General features: G+C 32.9%; 1 protein-coding gene across 22 annotated transcripts in view; it reads left to right on the top strand.

Annotated features, from left to right (window-relative positions):
• The first annotated feature begins 10,821 nt into the window (after positions 1-10,821).
• LOC130814979 (homeobox-leucine zipper protein HOX32-like) overlaps positions 10,822-16,793 on the top strand; it is a 6,555-nt gene continuing 583 nt past the window's right edge. The window contains exons 1-7 of one of the 22 annotated variants that reach the window (XR_009042514.1): positions 10,862-11,352; positions 11,720-11,750; positions 11,935-12,099; positions 12,697-14,782; positions 15,383-15,659; positions 15,756-15,851; positions 16,349-16,651. Coding sequence is in view for 7 of the 22 variants with exons in the window: in XM_057681295.1 (XP_057537278.1) it covers positions 15,402-15,475; positions 15,569-15,659; positions 15,756-15,851; positions 16,349-16,390 (303 nt within the window). In the remaining 15 variants the exon portion in view is untranslated. The other 21 variants (XR_009042513.1, XM_057681295.1, XM_057681292.1 and 18 more) reach the window with 21 other exon arrangements.

Below are 16,793 nucleotides of genomic sequence, written 5' to 3'. Positions count from 1 at the left end.
ACAAACTTCATTTTTAAGGAATTTTATTGCAGGTAATCCTCTTACTAGGTCTTTTGATCTTAAAGTGTTAATCAATGAATAACTAGCATGACCTAGACGCTTGTGCCAAAGAAGTGGGTCTTCTTCAATAACACTTAAACACGTTAGACTGTTTCTGGGAACAGTGTCCAGGTCCACCACATAGGTGTTCCCTTTTCTGATTCCCTCTAGCACAGGGTCTCCTGTACTGTTCCTAGAAATTATGCATTTTTCAGAAGTAAACTTAACAGAGTTACCTTTGTCGCAAAATTGAGAAATACTTAACAAATTGTGTTTTAAATTCTCGACTAAAAATACATTATCAATGGCATGGGAACTAGACCTTCCAACCTTTCCTTTGGCGATTATCTCACCCTTCATGTTGTCACCGAAGGTTACTGTTCCCCCATCATAGGCTTCAAGTGAGAGAAATTTAGATTTATCACCCGTCATATGCTTGGAACACCCACTGTCGAGATACCATGAGTTGTTCCCCCTCACTTGATCCTGCAAAGCAAACTAATGGTTAGGTGCAGGAACCCATTCATCCTTGGGTTCCTTGTCGACAATATTTGATTCATATTTCTTAATCCATGTACATTCGACATAATTTTTATTTGCTTTGTCATGCTGTTCCCTCTTTATACATTGATGTTTTAGGTGTCCACTTTTACCACAGAAGGAACATATTTTGCTACTAGGGAGATCTACATAGAACTTTTTCTTTTTATCATTCTTTATATAGCCTAGACCTTCTTTACTTTTGGTTTTAGCATTTAGAATCCATTTGGGAATTTCATTGATTTTCCCTTTTCCTTTTAAGTTTATTTTATTTTTCAAATATTCATTTTCAATTTCATAGGATTCTAATTTTGATTTCAACTTTTGAAATTCAGTGCTAACCACGTGAGTGATTTTATCATTTTCAACCGATTTTGATCTTAACAATTTGCTTTGATTTAATTCAATATTAAGAGTGATATATTCCTGTTTTAATTTCTCCAACTGCTCTTTTAAAACAACATTCTGATCTAGCAAATTAAAAAATCTGTTTTGTACATCTACTCTAAATGAATTTAGATATGAGATATGATCTTCACTTAAGTTAAGATCTTTCTTAATTTGGAGACACTTAGCTGTTTTTTCATCTAGCTTTTCTTGTGTCTCTAAAAGCAGTTTAATTAATTTATTCTTACTTAAATTAGACAGTTGTTTAGGAGATGGAGTAGAAGACATTACCTCTTTTTCCTTAGACTCTTCATGAGATGCCATGAGACACAGATTTGCGGTTTCTTCCTCTATTGGCGCTTCAGTTTCAGCTTTGCCTTCACTAGTACCTTCATGGGTAACTTCCAGCAGGTCCCAAATCTGCTTAGCGGTTTTGCAACCCATAATACGATTGTGCTCATTTGGACCAAGCACACAGTGAAGTAACTTGATAGCAAGAGCGTTCATCTCCATCTTTTGAAAATCTTCTTTTTCATATTCAGTGATTGGTTTTGGAACAGCTTCATTGTTGGAGTTGATGGTCGTCACCTCAAAGTCTCCAATTTCAATGACTCTCCAAACTTGATAGTTTTCGGCCTTTATGAAGATTTCCATTCTATTTTTCCAGTAGGTATGGAATTTCCCATCGAACATGGGTGGCCTTTGTGTGGAGTACCCTTCTTCCATGCGTTCGTTCATCTTCAGCATCTTGACAGGGAACAGGATACTGCTCTCAGGGTTTCCTGACTATATGAGGAACAGGGCTCTGATACCAATTGTAGAAATACTAAAGGATGATCGAATGCAACAAGAGGGGGGTGAATTGTTGTGTAGTAGGTTTAAGATTTTTTGCTCAACTTTTTGCGGAATTATAATAAGTATAGAACAAAAACTTATACTTAAAAACGAAAAGAATAATAAAAGAAGACAAGGATTTTTACGTGGAAACCTTCTTGGCCTAATAAGAAGGAAAAACCACGACCCCCCGGGATTTCAAAATTCTCACTATGTTTAGGCAATTAGTTACAATTACACAAAACAATGTTTGCTTCACTTGAAGCTTCTCAATTCTCTAAATGCTTTACTCAAAGCTTCTCTACTTAGGCCCACTTCTCTTCTCTTCTCTTCTCTTCTCTTCTCTTCTCTTCTCTCGTTTCTATTCTCTATTCCCTTAGACTTCCCATAAGTCTAATTACAACAAAACACTCAATTACCCTTTACAAGGCCAATTCTCATAAAGATCAAAATGAAATTGTTGCTTAAGAAAAATATTATAAATTAATTGGCATTTAAAACTTAGAATATTTTTCTCAATTAATTCTCCCTTAGATGGACACTCTCAATACAACATTCATTCAATTATCCACCCATACATACTGAACCGTAATTTCCCTCTTTTATAAGGGGAACAGCAAGTAGTGCACTTAGCCCATGTTCTCCACGAGTTGCACATATCCCACGTTCTCCATAACTTACTTGCTCCCAAAGAAAATGGAAAGTTAGTTAAAGGTAGGAGTGGAATGTAATTGCTGTATGCATGCACGGTTAAAATATCATGGGTTAAGGAAGATCCTATTTTATAGGAGACCAATTCAAAGAAGAGAACAAGTCTCTTAATTTCCGAGTTTATAGGAGATAAACAAGGAATTGATCTTCTCCATGTTTTTAGGCGAATTAAAAAAATATTTTGCCAATTAATAAATAAATTTAATTAAGCAACTAATTAAATTTTAACCTTTTACATTAACCAAAAACAGAAAATATAATTTTCGTAATCTTCCAGTCAATGTCTTCTTCGGACCTGTATCGTGAGGAACAGCACACTGTCTCCATCTACAACATTCGTCAGAACTTCAACTCTAGGAACAGTAAACTGTCTTCAAGAGCAATTTCCCAACTTCTTGGATATTTGAGACATGTACTTCTTTCACGAATCAAGTCATAGGCTTCATCAACGATTCACATTAAATCGGATATATACCTACAAAACAATCTCTAATAATATGTTTGTTTATTAAAAGTAAAGTCATCATCAAAACCTTAAGAGGCCAACAATATATATATATATATATATATATTTATATATACTTATATATATATATATATACATATATATATATATATATATATATATATATATATATATATATATATATATATATATATATATATAAATATATATATATATATATATATATATATATATATATATATATATATATATATACATATATATATATATATATATATATATATATATATATATATATATAGGGAGAAGTTCAAGTGAAAATCATCCTTATATGAGAACCATGAGAACCATAAAAAGGTGATACTTTATATATATATATATATATATATATATATATATATATATATATATATATATATATATGTATATATATATATATGTATGTATGTATATATATATATATGTATGTATGTATATATATATATGTATATATATACATATACATATGTATATATATACATATATATATATATATATATATATATATATATATATATATATATATATATATATATATATATATTTATATATATATATATATATATATATATATATATATATATATATATGTATATATATATATATATATATGTATATATATATATATATATATATATATATATATATATATATATATGTATATATATATATATATATGTATATATATATGTATACATATACATATATATATATATATATATATATATATATATATATATATATATATATATATATATATATGTATATATATATATATATATATATATATATATATATATATATATATATATATATGTATATATATATATATATATATATATATATATATATATACAGACACGACCTTAAAGAGTTTACGACCTTCTGGTTTGTCTTTATATTTAAGGAAAATTATAAAAAACTACTTATTCTAATTTTTTTTGCGAAAAACTACCTTATATGATCCCAAAGTTTTGCAAAACACTACCAGGTGACGGAATCCGCTCGTTGACCGTTAAGTTTTGGCTTGATCAAACATGTACTTTGCACGTGATGTTATTCAATGTCCCTTTCTCTTTATATTTGTTCTATTTTTCCTTCCAATTTCCTGTTCTTCCCACTTTTTCCCTTCCCTTATTCATTGAGACCCTTTTCCATTTCGTGTAGCAGATTTTAGATTCTTTTCAATGTGTTGAAACAAATTTGAGCAAGCCAAATGTAGAACCTGAATACCGATTAAAGATTTCTATTGCAAACAAGTTTCGAGAATACAAATAAAGGTCTCAAAAGCAACCACTTAAATACTAGTTAACTACATAAACATAGAATTTGAGAACAACATAAAATTAAATTTTACTACATAAACATAGAATTTGAGAAGAAAATTAAATATGACTACTTTGATCCACTACATTATGTGATCCACTTGCCGAGTTTTGGCATATAATGACACTTGGTGCAACTGCTTCGGCTCCACGCTTACCTCCTTTTGTTGGTATGACCTGAGATGGGCGTAGTGGTTGATAAATTGTTGAAGTTGTTGGAGTTGCACTAGGTTGTGTAGGGACTAAAGTTGCAGTTGTTGTAGGCATTGCTGGAGTTGCAGTGGCAGGTGTAGCTGATGAAGATGAAACATACCTCTTTTCAGACCTTCCTCCCTTTGACTTCTCCACAGTGGAAAGGAGTTTTGGAGGTTTCTTGCATTTTGTTTTGGTGTGTCCAAGTGTGCCGCAATTTCCACACTTCCTTTGCTTGAACTCTATTACAACAACTATTTTTTCCCAACCCATGTCTCATCTGCCCCTAGTTTCCTCTTCCTCTTGTTTGGCCTGCCATGCATCTTTCTAAAAGCAGGTGGTAGAGGTTTAGGCAATGTAGAGGCATGCCACATTTTATGCCCTGACATGCCATGGAACCTAGGTCCATAAGCCATGGCATAAGCCTTCACATGGTAAGCTTCATGGACATATTGCATTAGATCAAATTTTCTAGATACAATGCATGCCATGGAATGGTTACAAGGGATGCCAATGAGGCTCCACCGTCCACAATCACAACTCTTATTTGTTAAGTTGACAACATAAGATTCCTCTCCGTCATCAACCTCAAATTCATAAACATCCACTGGGATACCTTTAACACCAAGAACAGACTTTTTATTTTGTTCAATGAGTTTGACAACAGAAGGCATAACCAACCCTTGAAACTTACTTAGCCCTTCCCTCTTTGCTGCACTCCTTTGCATTACATACCTCCTATTCCATTCCAATAATGAGATTATTGGTTTACCCCTTGCTTCCCTTAGAATGTTGTTAAATGATTCGCAGCATTTGTTCAATAACATACCAGATTTGCTCCTATTGGGGAATGCATGTCTTGACAAATGTTGGGGAGCAATAGCATTTAAGTAATCAAATACCTCCACGAAAATCTTTTTAATAGAACTCATCTCGTGATCAAATTGAAACTGCAATGAAAATTCAAATCACCATTACAAGTTATATGTCACAGCCATAATAAGCTAAAATAGATATTGAAATTACCTTATTGAATGCCTTAGCTGCACTCCAAAAGTAATGTCTGAACGATTCTCCAGCAAATTTGATTTTAAAATTTGTCCAAATGTGCCTACAACAAAATATTATTTCTGCTTGGGGCACAACAGAGCTAAAAGCCTCCAAAAGTCCCTATACATCTGCATCAATAAAGGCAAAACTTAAATTCAGCAAATGGCATCAATAGAATAACAAATGGAAGATGTTGTACCATTTGTCTATCACTCATGAAGGTAACAAATTCACCTCTTTCATGAACCCAACTAATTGAGGATGCCACTGACTGTAAATATTCATTTAATAGCTGCAAAAACCATGTCCAAGTCTTCTCATTTTTAGTTTCAAAAACAACCCATGCAAATGGAAAAATGTTATTATTTCCATCTTTCCCTACTGCTGTTAGAAGAATGCCAGGGAACTGTCCCTTTAAATGTGCACCATCAACCCCTAAAATTGGCCTACAGCTAGCCACAAACCCTTCTTTGCAAGCCTGCAAACAGATATACAATCTCTGGAACAATGGTGGTGGATTCCCAATTCCAATACATTTCACTATTGTTGTACTTCTAGGATATTACTTCCTAATGGCTTCCACATAATCCCAAACTCTCTCATACTCTTCATTTGCATCTCCAAAAATCATCTTCATTGCAATTTTTTTAGCCATGTAACACTTTGAATACTTCACCTCACAACCCAACTCCCTATTAACTCTCTTTTAAAAAGCTTTTAAATCCCAATTTGGATTCTCCTTCCAATCTTCCAAATATTTCTCAGCTAAATATAAAGATGTCACCTTATTGTTATGATGTTGGTTGGCACAAGTATGATCAGGACTGTATGTTCTAATCTAAAAAGTTTCTTCTTCTTTCAGTTTAATTGCATAAACCTTAATATTACATCTTTTTTTCCCTTCCCACACACACAACTAACAATCTTAGCCTTAGCTTTCTTGCAATCACATCTATTGTGACAATAAACAGTTATCCTACAACTACCATTATGCAAAGAGTAATAGTTGTATCTACTTTCGATGGCATGATGCCTTAATGCTTTTCTAAAAACTGAGTTCAAAGGAAATTTCAGCCCTAAAGATAACTTAATTTTACCTTTGAAATCAGTTTCAGGGTTGAAAGTTGGGTAGTTGTCACTGCCGTCTTTAAGGTCATTCAACACTTCTATATCTTCATCACTGCTCACTTCATCAGCAGCTTCATTGTAATATATGTCCCTTGTGTTTTCTTCATCAATATCCTCATTCACAGCCTGCCTTACTTCATCATCACCTAAATTCACCTCATCCAACCCATACACAACATCCTCTGCAAACAAGTCATCATCAGATTCACTCTCATTCCCTACTTTATAATTCTTATCACTACTATCATCATATTCTGAACTACTGCTACTATTACTTAACTCCCTCTGATTTACAGCACTGTTGGCTTCTGCAAATTGTGTGTTGGGTGTTTATGAAGGTGCAGAAGTGCAAGATCTTTGTATGGAAGTATTATTCTGGAATGAGGCTGATCTTGGATGGTTTTTAGATCTAGGGTTTAGCTTTAAAGGCACATTTACACCCTTGTCCTTTAACGGTGGTTCCCTTTTCACATGTGTGGTTTCCACGTCACCCCTCCACATTATCTCTATCCATCTCACCCCCTAAGTTGTCCACCTCATCCAATTCATCTACCACCTCAGCATCATTCTTTTTCCTTTTAGATTTCTACTGAGTATTCTGTCTTGTTTCTCCACCTCTATCATCCCCTCCTTGAACTACATGTAGATGGTATCAACCATCCTTTTTCCTTAATTTCTGCCATCCCAGCAAATAAGGTAAACCCACACCTCTTGTACCATATTCTACCAACCTCATCAAATCCCAATTCATTCTTAATCCAATCTGATATTTCAAAATAACATACCTCTTTAGTGTTAGGGTGCAAACTAAGACCTAATTGTTTATACTCAGTCTTGTAATTCTTAATCACAAAAAAACCCCAAAATATAATCAAATGTTGATTGGCTTCATTATCTCATAGGTTGAATAATATTAAGCAAAGTTCCTACAATTAAACACACAAAAAAAAGCAAAAATCAAAAAATCAAGATTAAAGATAAGGTCAATCAATTAAACCCTAAAAAACAATCAGGAAATATAAGAAAAAAATACCCTTGTTTAGTTACCCTTTTGAAATTAACTGTAATTCTCTTCACCACTCTCCTCTTTTTAGCCATTATTAACAAATTAAAGAAGAAAGTGTGTCGAAGATTACTTGTTATGTGATTAGAGGGATAAAATCAGAGAATTTCGAGGAGAACGAAAATTAGAGAAGCAAATTATTCAAAGAAATTACATGCAACAGAGAGAAGAAGAAATTAGAGGTTGTTGATTTAATACAATCAATGAAGAACAATTAACTTACCAGTAGATTAGAGGAGTAAATGCTAATTCTTCACCTTTAATGAATGGTTGCAAGCCGAGTTTACTCCACGAACAGTGATATGATTTGAGAAAGGAAGGAATAAGATATAGAGAGCAGATGAATCGTCATTTAATAGCAATTAGTAACAACACGTGCAAAAAAGTTGCATGGCAAAACAAAACTTAACGATCATCGAACGGATTTCATCACCTGATAGTGTTTTGCACACGTTTGGGTCATATAAGGTAGTTTTTCGCAAAAAAAAATTAGAATATGTAGTTTTTTGCAAAAGGTGGTATAGAATAGGTAGTTTTTTTTATAATTTTCCCTTATATTTATTTTATTTTTGCCTCATCCATGTATTTGTTTTATTTAGATTGTTATGAGTTACAAGGGATTCGTTTTTTATTGTTCAATGGGAAAAATTCATCCATTAGAAAGAAATATAGAAGGACTTTTTGTATCCATTACACATTAGGATTTTTCATTTTTGAGTTCAGTTCAGTTTGAAGATTTGAGTTCAATTCTTGTTGAAGCTGAAGTTGAAGCAGAAGAAATGGATGCAGATTTTCGGCCACCAAAAACTCATTCTTCTAGGCACCTTCCTATATATCTCAGCTCAAGCTCTCTTTTTGAGTGCCTTAAATTTAACAACTTTTTAAATTTAGAAGTAAGGGATTCGTTTGTTTGTTAATGGATGCAGATTTTGGCCACCAAAATTTTCTAATTGCGTAATTTAATTCAATTTTTTAGTTATGATTTTAGTGAATTGTGTAAATTAGAATGCTTCATTCATTAACCATGCTCATAATACGCTTATTTTACTTGATTTAACAAGTTATAATTTTTGATAGTTTTTGTTTGATTAACTAAAGAGATTATTGTTATGTTATAAAGTAAAGTAACAATCTTTAAGGAGTTAATAACATAATGGGCATTTGGTTTATTGAGATACTTAGATGAATATTCATCTTTGTAAAGTTACTTGTACCTCTAAGGTGATACAAAGTCTAAATTTTGATTAATTTGATATAATTTCCTCATAGTTTTCTTGTCAAAAATTACTGAAAGCTGGTAGTGGTGATGAGATGTTTACAAATAAACTGTCCATATCTAATGACGCTGATTTGTCTGATCGGGCTTCCAGTGTCACTCAGCAGTAGATTTACAAGTAATTGAGTAATCCTCCTTTATGTTGTTTTTACTTGAAATCCTTGTTGTTTGAACTCTTCACTTTACATTATGTTTCCATGTCAAATCTTTGACAATCAAACATGGTTATGAAACTTTAAAACTTATATCTAATTCCAAATATGAGATGTATTTTATTAAATGTGTTTGTTTCGAAATGGGGTGCGCTATTTTGGATTACAATTTTCTACTGTCACATTGAATTGTAATATTGTATGTGGTTTTCAGCTAAATAATTTAGCAATGGAACAAGACACATACAATCTTAAGAGGGAATGTGAAGAAAAAGATGTTGCTATAAAGTAACTATCTACCTTTATATGCTCGAAAGATGTTGTAACTTCTAAAGTAAACGCCTTGCCCTTACTATTCTTTTGTTATTGCATCAAGTAAAGGTAAAGACAAGGCTAATAGTTTTAATTCCTTGCTCGACAGAGAATCGTAAAACTTGAAGTAGTTATTCGCAAAAAGAACACAATTATTATGAAGTTGAAAAATGATATGATTGTCTGGAATAGAAGGTAAAGCTTTAAACATTTCAGTAGTTTAGCATTTTTGTTTGTAAAATACAAGATTCTTAAGCATGTCAGGCTAATAGTCATTAGTATATATGTTGCGTAATGTGACATCTAAGCACAATCATCCATGTAAGACAATATGGCCTAAAACACGAGTAATAAGTTTGTCAAGAGATTTTTCTACAAGAGTATCACCAATTTTCGTTATCATTCCCACCATTTATAACAGACAACCAAGAAAACCATAAATGTGAGTCAACTTTGCGTAGACCTAATTTAAGCTCATTGCTCATAACACATGGCTCAGCAAAAAAACATATTTGAACGAATTTGAAGTCATTGACCCTCATACGTAGTTGTCAGTTGCCATATAAAACTCTTCCCGGTTACAGGTGGTAAACTTGACTAAAACTAGAAGGCCTTCATTCCTTGGGACAAACCTGGAAAGAAACAGCAGATACCTATAATGTCAAATAACCTACTTTACGATATGGATAGCCCTTTGTCTTCGGATTCAGACAGCTCCTTAAAGAAGCTAAATAACTTTAACGTTCAAAGTAGGGATGGGCAAGGGTCTAAGACCCTACTCGGACCCTATTGGACCCTACCCTTTTTTAAGGGTAAGGGACTATTTTTTTTGGACCCTAAGGGTCCGGGTCCGGGACCGACCCTTGAACCCTTTTTATTTTTTATATTTTTAATTTTTTTGGGTTGGAGAGTATAATTTGTAACATTTGAGAAAATAAATTAGACATAAGTATAAAATAATATTTAATTTTTTACATAATTTCTTTTTTTTTCTCTTTTGCCAAAATGAAAATCAGAATTTTCATTATCCTTAACACTATTCAACATCTTCCCCATTTAATGGTGTTTCTTGAATCCAACGTTAGGCTTCCACCATTGCCTCGGATTACAGGAAGGATGTAGTATTTTGTGTTTGATTGTACAGGCTTTCCATCTATATCAAGGACCAATTGATGATTGTCTGAAGCAATGGTAGTTGTCAGGGGAGAGAACAAAAGAAACAGAAAAATGGTGAATAATTGATTGATATTAGATTAAGGGATGTGGAGATTAAGAATTTGTGTTTGAATAAATTTTTAGGGTATGGTTCTAGACCCTATCTGGGTCCGGATTTGAACCCTATCCTAAAATTAGGGTCCGGATTCGGGTAGGATCCAGACCGGACTCAATACCGTTAAATGCCCATCCTAGTTCTAAGTGAAGTCGTTTTGGAAGCTGTTGTGAGCACACCGGTGCAAGAAAGCTTTTCAGACGAATGTAACAAAGAAAAATCAGAAATTGAGACCTGCCAAATTATCTCTTCAGGTCCCGAAATCCAGACAAGTGACTCCCCTCAAGGAGAAATCATTGAATCAAAGACAATACTCATCTTTTCCCATCATCCGTTATACATAATATGTTGCTATGAGGAAATACTGTTCATTTGAGGCAAAATAAACAGTATTTTTGGCAAATCAGCTTTTCCCTTCCCTGGTCCTCGCTTTTTGCCTCCCTTTCCCATTTCCTTCCCCAACTTACTTGGAGAAACCACCAGAGTTGACTGCTCTAAGGGCCAAGAACAACTGCCTCCTTCTCATTTTGTCGCCTTTCTCAAATTATCATTTTCTACATGCTATCAGGTATTTCTTCTTTATTCTCACTGTTTTTTGTTTGATTTGTTGAAAATTTAGGGTTTTCATTTATTTTTGGGTATGAATTTAATTTTTGGGATTTTTCTGTAGATTCACCATCAATTCAAGGTTTTTGTTTGCATAGTTTGGGAAGAGAAAGAGAGAGAAATTGGATAATAATAAAAAAGCAATGAAAGATAATAATCCCAAATTGCGGCAAGATGTGGGAAATTTCTGAGCTTTTCCTACAAATTCATAAAAACAATTAATGAAATTACATTAAAAGCATTATAATGCCTTTGTCTTTACCACCTCCTATGTTATTTTCTTCATTTTCGTCATTTTTATTACATCCCATGTTCGTTTTTGTTGCTAGCTATGGAGGATTCTGAAGATACACATCCTGGGTATGCTTCTTTTTATGATTCCATGTTGTCATTTATTATCTATTTTTATCTTGAAACTGTTATTTAGAAATTTGCGACTTTGAAAATTTGTGAATGATTTTTCTGTTGATTAGTGTCTTTTTGGGTTTTTAGTATAATGGCATATACCCTTTGATACATGTCTATTTTCATTTGTGTATTTAAGTTGCAGATGATGGTAGCAATCAAACCAAAGATTAATAATACTTTATTAAGCTAAAGGCTTGTCTGAGGGTTGATGTTTTGGAAAACTTTGAAACATGTGACAGCTTGTGCTAAATGTATGTAAAAAAGGGCCACAAACCTTTGGAAAAAGAGCATATGAGCCTAGGTAAATCCCCAAAGGTATCATATTAGTCAGCATTATGTTTACCTATATGCCTAATGTTTTAGTGTTCTAGAGGGTGTAGTTGCATACTGATCGCAGTCTGATCTCTACACCCGTCAATTTATCTTCAATGTCTTGGTTGTTAGATGTAGTAAAAAGAGATCAATTATTATGAGTTTAAGTGAACTTTAACTAAAAAAAAATTGTTATTACCTATGTACATGTCAAATAAATTTCTTTTGCAAGAATTGCTCTCATGAATTTGTATTACTAGCTGATTTTCTCTAAATTGGTAATGAGAGGAAAATCCATGCTATCTTTGAAATTAAATTTACATTGACATGAGATTCTTCTTGCAAAGTACACACTAATTCATGATTTCACCACAAGTGACTGATAAATTGGGCAAAAAAAGTTGGTATAGTGAGCTTATTTGAAAATAACAAGGAAGAATGTTGAAAAACAAGCGAAGGTTTCAAGTGAAGTTTGCTGCTTCCTCTTTCTGTTCAATTTTAATTTGAAGATTCTTTAGAAAAATCTCTTTTTAAATTCAACATGGATGCTATTGACCAAGTTTTTAATTTTTGACCAATTTTGAAGATTGTACGAGTATAATCAAGTTACGTGCTCAAGGAATCTAGCTCTCTACCTCCTGGGGATAAACCTTTGGAACCTGATGAGGAAGAAAAGTTATCCCTTTACTCTAAAATGTGGATAACGAGATAAACTGTTCATTTGATACAAAATAAACAGTACATTTGCCATGTCAGCAATTCCTTTTCCTTCTTCACCGATTCCCTTTTCTTCTTGGATTTTTGGTTTAACTAGATGATCTTCAAGTTTTAGGGCTTCTTCAGATTTTGGTAATGAAACCTTTTGGGTTGGTTTATTTTCAATTTAGTGGCTGCTTCTTTATGCTTTATGCTTAAGCTCTTGGAAAGTTAAGTTTATTTAAATATTTATTTAGCTATAATTCTATACATAGGTGCTTGCAAATTCATCACTTGAAATAAGTTCCTTTATTTAGCTATAATGGCTTTGAGTAACTTATATATATGATATGTCTCTATGACATTAATATTATTCATTATTTGCTAACAAATAGTGAATTCACTGTTTCACTACTTTCATCAATTGTTTTACATTCATCCATTGCTTTTCCCATTTTATCAGTCTCAGCTGTTTCACTGCCATTTTTCCACCTCTCTGATTTTCGCACTTTTCTCTACCATTTTACCTCTTTTCAACTATCTCAGATTGAACATCTTTCAATAGAGAATTCAACAAAATCTGGTAATTTTGTTTGGTTGTTTGTTACCCATTTACTTGATTTTCTCTCATTTCTTGAATTCATGATCTGGGTCTTTAAAATCCCTTGATTTTTAAATTTTTTTTCTTATTTATTTTTTTATTGGTAATTAGAGTTGTTTGTTTTACAATTTTATTTTGGAGATTATTTAGATTTTCGTATGCAAAATGTTGATTGTTCTTACAATTTAAGCCCGGAAGAGCCATGTACAAAGATCTCACTTTGTGATGCTTTGATTGTAAGAAGTGGAACAAAGGTATCTCGAGAAGTTTTTGAGTCTTCTCATGGAAGATTAAAGGTTGTTGGAAGAGCTGGTGTTGGGATTGATAATGTGGATCTGGGTGCAGCAACTGAACAAGGGTGTTTGGTTGTTAATGCTCCAACAGCAAATACTATTGCTGCTGCTGAACATGGGATTGCTCTTTTGTCTGGTGTGTCTAGGAATATTGCTCAAGTTGATGCTTATGAAAGCTGTTATGTTTTTTGATTGGTTTTTGTTTTTGGCTTTTGGTTGAACATGTTATGGATGATGTTTATGACATAATTTAGATTTGTGATGGAATGTGTGGGTTTTTCTGATTTTGATTGGATGATGCGGATTCAAATTTTGGGTGATTGTGGGAGGATTTGAAAATTTTTGAATTGTGAACTGAAAAATATTAAATCTTTGATTGCAGTAATTTTTTTGTGTATTTGTTTTGTAAGATTGTAATTTGGTTTTTTGATTAGTGGGTGAAATTTAATGTAGATTTTGATCGGATAAATGGATTTTAAAAGTTGGATTGATATACTTGGATCGCTAGTTTACAAGTATTATGCTGGGGTTAAGCTCTGTTAACTTTAAAGTTTGGCTTTTGAATTGGGGGGCTAAAAAACTCCTACTTCAAGTTGTAGCTTGTTTTGGCTACCTAGCTGGGATAGCTACATTATTTAGTGCAACTGCAGTAGCTGCTTCATCTGCTGATGCAGGGAAGTATGTGAGATATACAGCAGAAAAAGTCGAAGCTTTGGAGAGGGTTTATGCTGAATGCCCTAAGCCTAGCTCTTTACGACATCAACAGTTGATTCTCGAATGCACCATTCTCGCCAACATTGAGCATAAACAGATCAAAGTTTGGTTCTAAAATAGAAGTTGATTTTGATTTTTGATTGATTGTTTTGCTAATTTTGTTTTTAGTTACGGAAGACTGTTCATTTTTGTTCCTTGGGGTGGTTTATGCAGGTGTAGAGTAAAACAGAGAAAAGAATCGTCAAGGTTACAGACAGTGAATAGGAAATTAAGTGCAATGAACAAATTGTTGATGGAAGAGAATGATCGATTGCAGAAAAAAGTTTCTCAATTAGTTTGTGAAAATGGGTTTATACGCCAACAACTCCGTACTATAAGTTTTCTCTTTCTTTCAATAAAACCTCATAAATGCTATTTTTTAAAAAAGTAATTTTATAGATCAGGTTTTCTGTTGCTGCTACTCTTGGCACTTGGTAGTAATGTAATTTCAATTTTGGGATTTTGTAAAAATTATTTAAGATTTTGGGAGAAAAATCTTTTGTGCACGTGCTAGCTACCTTACAATTCCTGCTTGTTATTCCAATGTTATAAATTTTAAAGTTAGGAGGTGTGCTTACTAGTTACTACCTTACTCCCGCAAATGTTTTATATAGAATAAAAGATCTAAAATTGCTAACATCCCTTTGTTTAGATTTGGTTGCTTGCCTTCAATGTATGTACAGTAGACACGGTCTGTTTATTTAAGTATCCAATGATTGGTTTGTGGGGTTAGACTTATCTTGTTTCCTATAATACCATAATTATAGCTCAGTTGTATCACTCTGCCAGTATAAAATATCAATTAGGTAGACAAAGATCAATTCTACAGGCTATATTGATGCAAGAATAATTCAATTGTAATCTGTTTTTATTAATGCTTCTTTATTTTACATGGGATTTTAATGAGATGTAATAATGCTTTATAACAGGCACCGGTTGTGACTACTGATGAAAGTTGTGAGTTTGTGGTCACCTCTCCTCAACATTCAAATAGAGACACAAATAACCCTGCAGAGTAATAAGTTATGTTGACCTTTTTTGTCCTTTTCTTTGACTTAATATTGATGGTTAGTTTTTATGATGCATATCCCTTCATTTTTTTTGTTTGTTGACAGACTCCTGTCTGTTGCGGAGGAAACATTGGTAGAGTTCTTCTTGAAGGAGACATGGATTGCTGTTGATTGGGTCCAGATGCTTGGGATGAAGGTTTGTGTTCCTTCAAGTTACCTATATCGATGATCAAGCTCCTGATCTTTTTCATTAAGATACCAGTCTTAATAGTTTGATTGCTACACACTGCAGCCTGGTCCGGATTCGGTTAGGATCTTTGCCATTTCACATAGTTGCAATGGAGTGGCAGCCCGAGCCTGTGGCCTTGTTAGTTTGGAGCCTACAAAGGTAATGTAACTGAGATACACATTTGATAGATTATTGGTCTTACTTAATGTTAGCAAGTATAACAGTGTATATATATCTCCTAGATCGCGGTTTAGAATCAAATAATTATAAACATGCAAAATTTAAAATATTGAACCATATCCCAAACCAAGATTTAAAAATTAAACTGCTTTCTTTCTTAGTTGCAAATCGGATATAAACCCTAAATTGTATTTCAATGCAATGTGGTTTGTGGTTTAGGTTATGCAACTCCATACTTTGGAGAGTAAAGCAAAATGATAGGATCCTGTTGTCATGAAGTTTGTTCCTGTTGTGGTGTTTAAGTTGCTATGTATACTATATGACAACAAGTATACATTCATGGATACTTGCAATATATGTGGAGGTTATATTATTAGCTATAACAATTGTTAGAAAATATTACTTTTCTGTTTAAATGAGTTTCAAATTGTTTCCGAAAGTACCTTTTTGAATTATTGTTTGCGGGGATTTCTTAGACTACAGGGATACATTGGCTGAATAGATGGCTTGGTCGATGATGGGTTGCATTGTTTGATGATGACTTGGGCTGTTTATATGAGAGTGGTGCTGCTGCGGCGTAACAAAATACTGTGTAGAATCACTTGACTGCACGCTCTGCCCATACTTTCTTTTCTCATTGTTTCAACTCTATTTGAGAATTTGCGTTAAGTTTAATTTATTATTCAACAATCAAATTAGTTTGTTATTTAATAAGTCTTATGTAGAAATGACTTGATGTTGATGAACCATAGTTCATAAGTATTTATTCCAAGTTGGCAGTGGGAGAAATTTGTCGCAGTCTTTGTTTTTTAATCTTCCTGGTATATGCCACTTATTTATAAGTAGCATATAACATTGGTATTATTCTTATTATTTATTCTCTTTTCGTTACTCAAAGATATTCCCTCTTGGCTGGAACTA

Source organism: Amaranthus tricolor, chromosome 6 (genome assembly GCF_026212465.1).
Source record: "Amaranthus tricolor cultivar Red isolate AtriRed21 chromosome 6, ASM2621246v1, whole genome shotgun sequence".
Classification (NCBI taxonomy): Eukaryota; Viridiplantae; Streptophyta; class Magnoliopsida; order Caryophyllales; family Amaranthaceae; genus Amaranthus; species Amaranthus tricolor.
The sequence above is the reverse complement of the archived record's forward strand: the minus strand, read 5'-3'. Positions and strand labels throughout refer to the sequence as shown.